This window comes from Pseudorca crassidens, chromosome 10, assembly GCF_039906515.1.
Source record: "Pseudorca crassidens isolate mPseCra1 chromosome 10, mPseCra1.hap1, whole genome shotgun sequence".
NCBI classification, from domain to species: Eukaryota; Metazoa; Chordata; class Mammalia; order Artiodactyla; family Delphinidae; genus Pseudorca; species Pseudorca crassidens.
The window spans coordinates 67,523,497-67,536,825 of NC_090305.1; the positions used below are offsets into that span (position 1 = coordinate 67,523,497).

At 48.7% G+C, this 13,329-nt stretch overlaps 1 protein-coding gene across 12 annotated transcripts in view; it reads left to right on the forward strand.

Annotated features, from left to right (window-relative positions):
- DHX30 (DExH-box helicase 30) overlaps positions 1 to 13,329 on the forward strand; it is a 30,561-nt gene that overhangs the window by 4,983 nt on the left and 12,249 nt on the right. For 5 of the 12 annotated variants that reach the window (XM_067754214.1, XM_067754213.1, XM_067754224.1 and 2 more), the window contains exons 5-8: positions 3,821 to 3,916; positions 5,031 to 5,059; positions 10,962 to 11,092; positions 11,727 to 11,837. In XM_067754214.1, coding sequence (XP_067610315.1) covers positions 3,821 to 3,916; positions 5,031 to 5,059; positions 10,962 to 11,092; positions 11,727 to 11,837 — 367 coding nt within the window. Of the gene's footprint in view, positions 1 to 3,820; positions 3,917 to 5,030; positions 5,060 to 8,927; positions 9,160 to 10,961; positions 11,093 to 11,726; positions 11,838 to 13,329 lie in introns of those variants that run through there. The other 7 variants (XM_067754219.1, XM_067754221.1, XM_067754218.1 and 4 more) reach the window with 3 other exon arrangements.

Here is a 13,329-nt window from a genome sequence, read left to right on the forward strand (position 1 = left end):
TATTGAAGCTGACTGTGAGCCTCCTAAGCTGGGCACATTTTACAAATAAATGAGAACCATAACAGGCCATCCATAACTGCTGATGAAAAAGACCCTCCCAGTTGTGTCTCCTCTCCAACTTATGTTCGCAGAGGCCTGGAAAACCTTGGCCAGATGGTGCCCTATGTAACCCACTGAATGGGGCCAGAAGGAGGCTGGATGTTCCAGGTCTCAGAGCAGCCTCTTCCTGTCTCCTTGTTTGTCTTCAGCCACTCAATCTGTTTACATATTGCATGAAAAAATTAATCTGTCATCCTCGTTGTGTTGGTTAACTGTGTCTGGAAAGGGAAACATTGAACTTGAGTTTAGTGTGGATAGCACATTTTTTTTTTTGAGCTGAAAATTAAGTACATTTAATTGCTTTGTGTTTATCTTCTCATCAGTGGGCTTTGTTGTCCACCCAGTTGTAAAAGGATGAAGACAGGTTGTCTCCTGGTGGGAGCATCTGAATTAACAGTACTGATTTCATAAAGAGATGGAGAGCCCAATAAAATCACAGTCCTCCTCCTCCCTGTGACAGGGAAATGGTATCAGATGAGAGAATTTTGGGGGCAAAATTCCTTTCTAGCATTTGTGATTTTGCTTTCTAGGCTGGAAATTGATTTCTTCAAGACGTTTTCCTTCAGGGGTGACACTGTCAGCACTCAGCTTAGTGGGAGGCAGCAGGACCTCCCTGAGCCAAAGATGCAGACCCAGATGCCTGGTTCACATCTCACTTCTGCCTCTCGCTGGCCAAGGAGGCTTGGGTGGTGACCGAGCCTCGCTGTGCCTCCCTCCTTACTATTTAAGTGGGCATAGGGTTGTTCCAAGGATCAGATGAGTTACTATGTGTAAAGAGTTTAGAACAGGGCCTGACACCTGGTAAATTCACAAATCCATGGTATTAAGTAGCTTCAGGACATAATAATCGGACAGAGTCTGATTTGGGACCTTGCTTTCCACACAGGTAAATGTTTTGGGTTTCTACCAAGAACCGTTTTATGCTTGAAGGTCTCTGGGAAAACCATTAATCAGAAAGAGTTGCTGATTTGAATATTTTCCTTCAGGCAAACCTGTCTTTTCATGGCTGTAAGGCTGAATGCCTTCTCCTGTCTTATGAATGCTGGTCTCTTTTGTGGTTTGCATCATGACCTTGGCAATTGGTCATGGGTGGCCTTGTGACACTTTATTGTTGTATAGGACTTCTTTATCTCTTATGGAGTTTTTATGTATTTCTTTGTTCCTCATGGTGAAATTATGAGCTCCCTAGGGCATTGTGACTCTTGAGAGAAAATTTAACATGGTATAAAGCTTGATTCGGACTGGCTAGCGTTCAAATCTGTTCCCCACTAACACTAACAAGGTGTTAACTTACCTGTTTCCCAGCCCCTATCTTCAGGGGTATAGTGAAGTTTAGAGATGATATAGGAAAAGCACTTGGCTGTAGTCTGTCCCCAGCCCTTAGCCATGGGTTGGCAGGCCTTTAATAAATGATAGTAGGTTGATCTATTTGGGGTACAGCCCTGTAGCCCATGTTTTTCTGGAGAGTGACAGCCTGGCCTCAACATGCAGTGTGCTGTGTGGCTGCAAAATTGAGCACCTGCTGTGTACAAGCCACTAGGGTGGAGATAGTTGTGTTTCAGAGATGCTTTCTGGCACTCAGGGCTTTACGATCTTAATGGAATGGGCCATTTGATGATTCTGAAGGTAATGGCCCTAGCAATTCCCTGCAGCATTGTGGACGGTGATCCACTGGGTCTTGGGGCTACCATCTTTCCTATTATGTAGTTAAACAGAGTTGCCAACGCCTCCCAACTAGAACACTTGTGTGCCTGGTAAGTAACCTGTTATTGCCTTCGCCAGCATCTTAACACAGGTTTCTTGTCTCTCAGCTGTAATGCCATCAGAATCAGGCCACAAGGAGCGAGCTGAGTCTTTTGCAGTCAGCACAAAACTTTGAAAAATACTGTATCAACCACAAGAATGTGCAATTTTCCTCCAGCTCCAGTGGTCAGAAGCAGGCTCAGTGATGTTGTTGTGGAATTGTAACAACCTTCCCCCAGTTACTGAAAATGCTTAATGAGATAAAATAATCATCAAATCATTTATTCTCTTTTTTTTCAAGCCAGCATCCTTGGATATGAATGAAGACCTTCCTCAAACAGGAAAGGAGAAGTTGAGTTGGTCATTTACAACCTTAGCTTCAAGGCAGAGCTAGAATTAGTTCCAAGATAACCTTGATCTTAGGCACTTTGTTCCAGAAGTAACAACATTTCTTCTGTAACAGTATATACGTTTTCTGCAAAATCACACACCTGCAATGTTTTAAGAGGGCTTATGGGAAAAATAGAGTTGAGGCTGTACACCTGCAACTTTATGACCAGAAGATGACAAAAAAGTCATTGGTACCTGGGAAGGAGGTTTGGACCACCAAAGCAGGCAGCTCAGTGGGATGCTACAAATGTACATTGAGCCTTCTAATTAGAATGGAGCTGGCAGCTGCTGAGACAGCTCAGGTGGAGGTGGAGCTCTGAGCCAGTGGGGCAGCCATTAACGGGTGTGTGCCGCTGGGAATGTGGAGGAAGGGACCTGAGTGCAAGTACCTGCCTTCCCCTAACATTTTATTATGAAAAAATTTCAGAAATACTGAAATGTTGAAGAAGTTGTATAGTGACCACCCATGTATCTACCACCTCGATTCCCTACAGGCACTTGATTTTAATTTTTAAAAAATACAGCTGAAGGGGCTTTTTCTTTTCCTGCTGAACATTTTCATTCCGCTCCTGCTTTTTAGTTCCCTTGCCTTAGAAAAATCAGATTTGAACCAAGGGTTCTTATGTTTACTGATATCGTTCCCCCGTTTACCAATTGTACATGAGCTAATTTGCATTATAGAAAGGGGCATCATTTTAGCACTACAGGCTGTTGCTCAAGTGTGTAGAGTGTGTATGACTGTCTCTCCCTGCTTCTCTCCTGCCCCATTTATTATACCAAAACGTGTGGGGCAGAGAGAGCAGAGAGCTCTTGCATCTTTTCCCCCAGACCAGTGATTATCTGATGTTTTCACCATTTCGGTGCTTTTAAAGATCTTAAACCTTTCTTAGCCATACACTTCCACCTTCCCATGGAACACTCAGTGAGTGTCTTAATTTTAGTTCATGTATATCAAAATTTTGGAACTCCTTAAAAATATACTTTATGTACCCATGATGGGTAGTATTTAGTCTCCAAATGAATGGAAATATTTGGAATAGTAAATCATTAACTTTTAGAAAGAAGGAGAAGGCTGGTAAGGGTGGATCTGATATTGGCTCTTGGGGAGGACACCAGCAGTTAATTAGTTCCTCTTTCACCAGTTCTTAGAGGGAGAGAATAACTTGAGATCTGGTGGCTTATATGGGGGACCCATAGCAGATACAGGGGTAGCTTACATAAGTGGAGGACAGATAAGTGGAAGAACCCCAGTGATGTGCATGGTACTATGAGACTGTAGAGAAGCACATGGGATGGGCGTTACACTCATGGAGGGTGGCTAAAAAAACAGGGAGAGTTTGAGGGCTTTTTTGAGAGCCAAGAAGGGATCTGTACGAGGCTGTCACGTATCATGTCTGTATAAGACAATGCCTTCTTTCTGTGTGGCATTGGTGGCACTGTTTCTCAGAACCTGTGACTGGCTCCAGATACGGTCCAGCAGCTCTGCTGCCCAGAGCTCCTCACGGGTGCTCTGGGGTGAGTCAATCCAGGGGTCTGTAACTGTGAGGGGTGAGAACATGTCACCCTGATGCCCTTTCTCTTTCCCCAGATCGGGCCCAGCACAGGCAGCGTCAGTGCAAACTTCCCCCACCCCGTCTTCCACCCATGTGTGTCAACCCTGCCCCTGGAGGGACCATTTCTCGAGGTAAGGGAGGAGCCATGCCTCCAGCACCAGGTTGGTCCAGGGACTGTGGGGAGGCGGGTGGCAGCAGGACCCCGGGTGCCAGGGCTATAGGCCTCTGGAAAGTGGGTGAGGAGTAGTGGGGTTAGCAGAGCTCTCGGAGCCCTCAGGGAGACATCATTTGGAAAGGTCTGGGTTATTTCATGATGCTGGCCGCTTGGCTTAGACCCTGCAGTCTCATCGGGCCTCCTGGTGTGACCAGGAATAAAGCCTAGGCTCAGTCTGGGTGTCTGGCACCAGTGTGGAGAATCAGAGGGCTTGGACCTTCTAGGCAGTCTCTGGCTCAGGTGCCTCAGAAAGTTCAGGGCACTTGCAGCAGGGCCAGAACAGAGAGCCTGACTCGGCCTAGTGCCCTCCATCTTGGAGGCTTTGGGGATGCCTGACAAATCACTTCCCTATCTCCCCCAGCACCTCAAAGCACTTTACTGACATTAGAATCTGTCTCTCAGTCCATTTGGCAAGGTAGGCTGTCCTTTTGATTGGGGAGAATGTCAGAGCTCCCTGACAGGTGACAGCTGACCTCAGATCCCACTGGTACCCAGGGATGGGGCCAGTAATAGGACCCAGGGAAGCATCTCTGCCCGTGAGTGTCTCTTCTCTTCCCTCAGACTTAGATCTTTTCCAGGTCTGCTAAGACCAGTGCTCCTGATGGCCTCTTGTCCTGACAGCTGCTCTTCCCAACTCCATGGGCCACCTGTTCACACGCCTCCCTCAGTTTTTTAGTGGAAGAACACTATTATAGTTCATAGAGTCTTTGCCTTATTTGGAGACAGCATGTCCACTTTAGGCTCTGTCTGTAAAGTGCTTTGAAGGTCAAGAGCTCAGGAAGGGTGTGGGGAACACACAGCACCTCAGTTTCTGCAGCACACACTGCTGCCGTGTTCCCATGTGGTTTCTACATGCACTGCCCTCCTGCCGCAGTGGCCCTGACTGTAGACAGCAGTATAGAAATAAGTACTTCTGGCCCCTGTGACCATTTGACTTAGGTATTAAAGAAATGCCACCCCCTACCGTTGCCAAAACAAGAGTTGATTGCCCTTTTTTCTTTCTTTCTTAAAATGCCCTGTAACTCGAAAAGGCTGAACGTTAACATTTCCAACATGGCAGGTGAGTGGCTCTGAGAGTGTCAGATGTGCTTTGGCTAAGCTTAAAGACGGTTAGTTGGGATTAACCAGGCAGCATGGCTAGGCAGTGCCTCCTTGAGCACATGCAGAGGAGAAGGCCGCTGCTCTTGGGAGGGGCAGCGGCTCCCTGTGAGGCAGCCCAACAGACCTGCACTGTCTTCCCCAGGGGAAGACAGACACCCCCCTCCCCCTGCCCCCCAGCCTGATTGTCTCCTCACAGCTCCACCTCCAGAAGGTATCTGGGTGTATGCATCTTTGCCTTCTCTTTCTTTTTTAAGCTATAAAGCCTTCTTGCCTCTGTTCCTTTATCACAGAAGCAACAATCTCTTAGTCCACGTGACTCTTGGACCTTTCTGCCATGCTTTCTGATTCCCTGCAGGCTTTGCTGGTACCTCTGTCCAGAAGAAGGAGGTGCAGGGCAGAAACAATCTCTCTGGTGTTCAAATAGGAAAACAATGCTCAGAAAATAGTGGCCACTTAAATAGGTTTCAGTGCCCATCAGAGTCAGATTTGGAATTGGAAAAAAATATCACCTCCTTTCCTAATCTACCCTTCCCTCTACGGCCAACCTCTTACCAAGGCCACATTCCAAAGTAAAGGGTGAATAAATTAAGAAACTTGCCCCCAACCGTCCCCTGCGAATCTTCCCCACCCGTGCAGATCTGAGATGTAGAGCAACTAGAAAGCAACATGGGTAACACGCCTTCTGGCAGGATTCTGGGGACCACAGGACTGGTCCTATCCATTCCCTGATATAGACGTGTCACCTCTTGGTGTGGTGGTTTACCTCAAGGGACCTTGGGGCTATACATACATGGATGGGAGAGACGTGAGAATGTGTCGGGTGGTCAGGGTGGCCACCCAGCCCCTGTAGGTCCCCTTACCTTTCTTTTTCTTCTTTCTTTTTTTTTGTTCCCCTTACCTTTCTTGTTGCCAGCCAGGTGGACCATTTCTTGCCATTTTGACCATCCATAAAATATCTAACTGTGATTAAGTTGACAGAATTTTGGCTGAGATGTCTGGTTTTTTCAGCTGTCAGTGGTCCCTCTCACTTTCCCTCCACAAGTTCTCTGGTCTGCCCAAAGTCCATACTGTCTTGGGCTTCCTCCTGTTGCTTTTTCCTGGGGCCTCCAAAGTTTAGAATCCTACAACATCCTCCTGTGTATTCAGCAGATCCTTTAACCTTAATTCCATGCTTCTAGATGTCATTGTTTAGCACTTTGAGTACCAGACATTGTGCTTGATCCAGAAGTGATGGCGAGATCTCTGAGCCAGTAAACCCTTCCTTTTTTCAGAACTTCCCTCCTTTTTCACAGGCAGAGGAGTCAACTTTCTCTCCCCAAAGAATGGAGAGTGGAAGAGAAAGCTTAATGTTGGTGGAAAGGAACCAGGGGCATGCCTGAGCCTCTTTAACTTTCTTCAAGGTCCTCTAAAGCAGGAGTCAGCAAACTTTCTTTAAGGATCAGAGAGTACACATTCCAGCCTTTGCAGGCCATATGGTTTCCCTTGCAGCTCCTTAACTCTGCCATTATAGCATGAAAGCAGTAATAGATAATACAGAAACAAGTGAGTATGGCTATGTTCCAATAAAACTTTGTTTTTAAAAACAGGCAGTGGGTGGGTTTGGTCTTCAGGCTACATTTTGGCCACCCCTGCTCTAGACCAATGGGGAGATCACAGAACCAGAATGGTTCCAAGAGCTGGTCTAAGAGTTGCCCTCATTTTACAAAAGGCAATGAGGTCTGCAGAGGTGAAATATATGCTCAAGGTGACACCAGCTGTTAGAACCCAGATGAAGTAAATGAAATAGGAAAAGAGCGTTCAGAGAACCAACTAGTTGGTTGGCATCACCTGACCTTTTTTTCTTTTTTTTTACATAAAATCTCAAATATCTGTTTGAAATATGTTTTCTAAAATAGAGAAAATAGTATAGTAAATCCCTATGTACCTATCACCTGGCTTGAACAATGAACAGCTCATGGACAATCTTACTTTGTGTGTATCTTTCCCCTTTGGCCTCTTTGGAAGCAAATCCATGAAATCATAGCATTTCAACCTTAGCCTAAGTGGCTGTCAGAGCAGAGTGCTATTCTGAGGGCTTCCTGAAACACCAAGATAGACCCAGGCCCTGCTTTGCAGATGAGGTTTAGGCTATTGCCTCCTTCAGCTTTCAGACACCATAATTTTCAAAATTTGGCCTCAGCTACTGCTGCCACTCCCAGGCTTGCTAAGCTTCTGGATTCTTTTGAGGGAATTTGGGCTGCTAACAATCCTTGAAAAGTACTCCTGAAGCTGGGTGGATGCCTTAGGTTTTGGCAAATTAAAGTGCCACTTGGCCAAATTCAAAGCCTTTGTAAATCATGTTCTGCCCCAAGGGTCTTGCCATCCCTATATGGATGATCTGGGTAGGGGTGTTTGACATGGATGGTGATGTCCCTTTGTGACGTCAGACCATTGCTGCCAGGGCCACCTTCCCTTTTTTGCCCTTTCCTGGTTAAAAACCCACTGAGGAGGGAATGGAGGAGCAGGAGTTGAAGCTGCCCCATTTTGCTCTGGCTCTGCTTCTAAGGGACCTGTCCCCTGTTGTCTCAGATCTCAGAGGGCAGAGGCATCTCTATCAGAGCACTCTGCAAAGCCCCCTTCCAAACATTCCCATTTTATATTAACCACAGTCATACCAAATGAGTAGAGCAGGTTTGTCCTAATTTCCCCCAGTGATAAAATGGCCCAAGGTTCACAGCTGACACGTGGTAGACTTGGGGCTAAGCCCAAGTGTTAGGACTCAAATCCCATGTTCTTGCCATAGGCCAGCAGTTCTGAATGTGATCCCAGACCAGCAACCTCAGTATTATCTGGAAACTTGTTAAACATGCAGATCTTGGGCCCTATTCCAGACCTAATGACTAAGAAACTCTGGGAGGGTGGCTCCCAGTAATGTTTTAACTAGCTCTTCAGGAGATCATCGGAATCACATCTAGAATTATAACACAAACAACAAACAGCCCCCCACTGCCAGCTGCACCCCAAGTGCACTGCCAACCTCTGACCAAGGCCTCCTTCCAAGGGATTGAGACCTTGAGGCCCTTGCTGTCACTGCCGCTGCCCCAACATGCAGATCCAGTCTGATTCCCACCTGACCCCAAACCCTGCTCCTCAGTGCCAGAAGAGGAAGAGGAATGAGCCTGGCCAGAGCCCAGGTGTAGTAGTTTGGAAGCAGAATCCCATCTGGCTTTCAAACGAGCACAGAACAGCAGCTTCAGACTTTCACTGCTGGAACAGCTCAATTCTTGGGCGTAGTGTCCAAGTTGGGTACTTTACATCTTTGACTCCAGCTCTGGAGAGTAAACCTGGTTTGCTTATGTTCAAGAGGTCTTCCCTGTCCTGGCTCCAGATTCTTCACCAGGTTTACTTTGTAAGCCATTAAATGAGGTGGCTGTGCCCCAGCTTAGCAATGATCTTACGCTCTGCTGGCCGGGAGTGCAGGCCAATTTGCAAAGGCATGTGGGAGGTATTTACCTGCAATGGGTGGGACCTAGAGGGAACTTCAAGTTCATTTCCTTGGATGGACATTAAGCTGAGGCCTGTACTATTTCCCAAGAAGCCCCACTCTCTCTTCCTGCCTCAGCTTCAGATGACGAGTCTGTGGGTTGGATTTACTGGGGGAGTGGTTTCGGCAGGGTTCCAGCCTTGGTCTGGTCGGCCCACCGGTTGACTGGAGCGTGCAGCGCTGGAGGCCCTGGGCTGCGTGGGGCGGGAGCCATGTCGCCTCGGTCCCGGGTCCGCCCATCCGGCAGGGGGCGCGCGGCGCCCGGGCCGCTCGCTCCTGCCCTTCTGCCCTGTCCCTGCCGGGCTCCGGAGTCGCGGGGGCGGGCGGGAGCGAGATGGCGGCCGCCAGGAGACTCATGGCGCTGGCCGCCGGCGTCTCTCCGCGCCTGCGGCCGCTGGCTCCCTACACCCCCGGGCGACAGGGACGCCCGCGCGGCCTCTCGACAGGCTGCATCCGCCCCGACTGCACGAAGGCGGCCGCTGAGGCGGGGGCGGCCCCCGACGGGCCTGAGGAAGGCGACGGAAGCATGGTGAACGGTGAGGGCAGGGGCAGCCAGGCTGCGACGCCCTTGAGTTCGGGGGATGACAGAGCTAGGGGCGCGGGCTGGGGTCGGGCCCTCTCTTGTATGGCTGAGACCACTATTCAGTGGCGGGCCGGAGCCCTGCTGTTGTAAAGCTCACACGGTTCAGGCCCAAATGGTCCCCAAGCGCGGAGGTTCTGGGACTGGAGCGCTTGCACCTGGCAACAATAGGTGATAGGTGTGTACCACAAGGGAGTTGGGGGAAAACAGGTAAACGTCCAGTTCCTGCCAGGTCCGTGGTCAAGGGTTAGAGCATCAAGGTTAAGCACATCCTCGCTGTTGTGAGAAAGGCAAAGAGCTCAAAATACATCTGAGACTTCAGAATCTCGAATAGAGACAGAATGATTGCTCTAGTGGACCCCAGCGCGGCGCCTCCTGAACGGTGCAGGAAATGAAACTGGTAAGAGCATCCATGCCCATCAAGGATGGACAGAGAGAGCCAGCCTCTGCCCTATAGAGCTGGAGGGGGTACCAGGGCACGTCTGCTGTTATATGTGTGTCTAGTGGGCTACTTAAAGTTGGGTCCTCCTGTGGGATGGAACCCCTTTGAGTCTACTTACATATTGTTTCTCGACTACTCGACTCTCAGTTGCTTTACAAGTTAACATTTAGAGGGAGACAGGGCCAGGCAGAATCCTCCCTCTTGGCCAGATGACACAGGAGTCTGCTCCAAGGAAATAGCCTCAACCCAGGCAGCAGAGTTACAGCAGAACTCCTGGAGGAGCTTTTTCAAAATACAGACTTGCCTAACATCATTGCCATTCCCAGGTGCCCTGTGGGGATCAGGGTGGGCAGTGCTGTGAAGAAGCTCCCCAGGTGACTTATGATTGATGCATGCAGGTGCACAGGTGCATATATGTACCCCCTACAAAATTACTTTTTGGAGCTGAATTATAATGCTAGAGACTGTGGGTGGAGAATGAAAAGGCTTCCCATCCCTTCTGCTGGTCTCTGACTCTGCATCTCTTGAAGGTCCACTCTGGTGCTTTGGGGCTCTTCCTTTAGTTTTCAGCCACTCTCAGCAGGCTTCTTCATGGTCTAAGTCCTGTGTTTGGCACAAGCTGCTTCTAGGTGGACATCTCACCCATTTGTGCTCTGGGATTGATCCAAAGTGCAATAAACCTCTCACGGTGTTTGATGCATCCCGCCTCCACTTGGTTCACTGCAGTGAACTCCCAGGAGGAATAGCTCATGCCCATGTCTAAGCTAAGGAGGTCTCTAATCAGTGTCCCTACACATAATCTGGCTCTGGGGTGGCCTTTTGCACGGTGTTGAGGTAGAGTTGAGAACTGGGGCCTGGTATTCAGACTCCACGGCCAACCCTCCCTGTTGTGTGTCTGTTATTTTAGGAGGGGCCTTGCATTGTCGTGAACTCCACTGTGTGTGTGTGGTCGATTTTGTTTTTTGTTTAGTGCGTTCTTTCAGACATCAGATTGGGGGCGTTGTTGCCATGTAGGCTTCTGTAGCTGATGTGTTAAGTTGGGAGCTTGGGTGGCGAAGAGGATCCTGGCTGGTTCCCCTCTGTGGTGTGGGGGGCGTTGGCCCTTCTCTTTCAGGAGATGATCGTGCATTGGCTCTAGCCCCACTGTCCCCTGTAAACCCTGAAGTCATTCTCCCTCCTTTTTAAGATGCTCCTGGGTGGTTTGGGATCATGAGCCAACATCATCAGTATCCAGTCCAGGGTTGTCCTGATACACACCCCATGGAGTTTTTAGAAGAAAAAGCACAACTATAATGCTTTTGTTCTTATTCTCTTAGCTTCTAGGGACCTATTAAAAGAGTTTCCACAGCCCAAAAATCTTCTCAACAGTGTGATTGGAAGAGCCCTTGGCATCTCACATGCAAAAGACAAATTGGTCTACGTGCACACAAATGGACCAAAGAAAAAGGTAACTCTGCTGGTGGCAAGGAGACATGTTGGTCTGATTCTCTGGAAGGAGACTGGCTGCTCTTTTCTCTCTCAGAGTTCTTGTCAGGGAGGCCATAGAGTGGGTTTTCTGAATTGAGAATGGTCAGCAGAGAATCTCAGAGCAAAGCTAAATCTGGAGAAGAGCCTGGTTTAGGGAAGGGGAACATGGGCAAGTGAAGTGAGACGTTCCCATCTTGTGTAAGATAGGCCTCTGTACTGGGCCCTGGATTTGGTCCCTTCCAACTAACTGGAACTGTAGAGGGTTAGAGCTGATGATAATTCCTGCTCCCAGAGTCTTGTAGGTCCTGGGACCCACAGGAAGCATGTAGGCAAACCATTCTGAATGAAAATTTTTAAGGATAAAGATGGGTCCCACCTTGCCCTCTGGCTAGAACATGGCACTTTCAAGAAGCAAAACAGCTTGAGGTGGGACAGTGGCTTGAGGGTGGGGGAGTCTGAGCCTTCCAAGGAGTTAATGATGGGATTGGGGTTCTGTCTTGCACTCAGGCCTGCTGCTGTGAGGTCTACAGCTTTGCTGTTGATTCTCCATGTGGTTTGTTATAACTTTGTAGTCTAGAGAGGCAAGGGTCCTGATTCTCTCTTCTCTTCCTCAGAAAGTCACCCTCCACATAAAGTGGCCCAAGAGTGTGGAGGTAGAAGGCTATGGCAGCAAGAAGATCGACGCTGAGAGGCAGGCTGCGGCTGCGGCCTGCCAGCTGTTCAAGGTGACCCTCCCCTAGTGAAGACCATGCAGACCTCCCTCCTGAGAACTGCTTGAAGTGACGGTTTTCCTGGTGTCAGCTGCACCTAGGTTTAGGTTGGCAGGGTGTTCAAACCACTCACCTGTCCTAAGCCCTTCCCACCTTGTGGTTCCTTTTTTGCTTCAGCCAGTGACGGAATAGATTAATATTATTTTCTTGCCACTGTAGTTATCTACTTTCTGTGGTTTCAAAAACCACAGAGAAGAACCCCTTTATGGAGAACACTCCCTCTGTACAGCACCATGGTGAGACTTCTATTTTGGTTTCTGTTTTTCTTTCCCTGTTATTTCATGTATTTAGGTTTTTCCTTGTAGCCACATAGTCCTCTCTTACTTACAATGGAAGAATAATAGTCACTTCTCTCACTTCCCAGTGGTTGGACGTGGGTTGCTTTCAGTTTTTGATTGCGCAGCATTTCCTATACCTTCATTGTTGCTCCCAGCCTTTCTTTCGATCCCTAATTGGCTCCCTTCATGGCTGTGCCAACCTTGAATCTTCCTCACATTCCTAGGTCTTTGCTCTTGACAAGGACAAAGCTGTATTCCTTCAGCTTCTCTCCCGCTCATGGTCTACAGACCTTCATTGTCACTGCTTCTCCTGGGTCTGAGGAGGCAAGGTCCCTTTTCCTGTCCTGGGCTCCCACACGACCCTTCTCTTTTCTGTGTCCTCTCTGTCTCCTCCATCTTGTCTCCCACGCTTTTATTTAATTTTCAGATCTTTCCTCATCTGATTCTTTTCTGTAAGAGTCAAAAATTCTTCAGTGTTTGGGAATTCCCTGGCGGTCCAGTGGTTAGGATGCCACACTTTCATTGCCGAGGACACAGGTTCGATCCTTGGTTGGGGGAACTAGGATCCCGCAAGCGGTGCGGCACAGCCAAAAAAAATTCTTCAGCGTTGTAATCCCTTCCCCAGGCCCTGCTTCCCTGCACACACACAGCTCTCCGTGCTTGTGGTTTGCATTCTTTCCACTCCAGCATCACAGCCCATGCCATGGTTGCTGGTTCCCTTCACATCCTCATAGCGCCTGGTGATTGTTGGCTGACTGGGGCAGCTTTGCCAGGCTCACCAGCCTCCCCTCAGTCCTTGCTCTGCTTGAATGGTCAGTGGCTTTGGCACTGCGGGGCATTTTTTCTTCAGCCCCTGGGTTATACCTGCTTTCCTTGTCTCTGGGTCACTCTAGGCTCCTCTTCCTCTCCCACTCTCTATAAACATCTTTTTCTGTACTCCTTCTGCCTGGGGAAATCTTCTCTCTCAGAAATTCAACCATCCTTTCTGTGTTTAATGTCTTGGAAACCTCCGTCTCCCTTAGAGCACCTCTACCTCAGGGGTTCTCAATTTCGGGGGGATTTTGCACCCCAGGGGACATTTGGTAATGTCTAGAGACATTTTTGGCAGCCACAAGGAGAAGAGTGCTACCTGGTATGATGCCAGGGATGCTGCTAAACGTCCCACAATG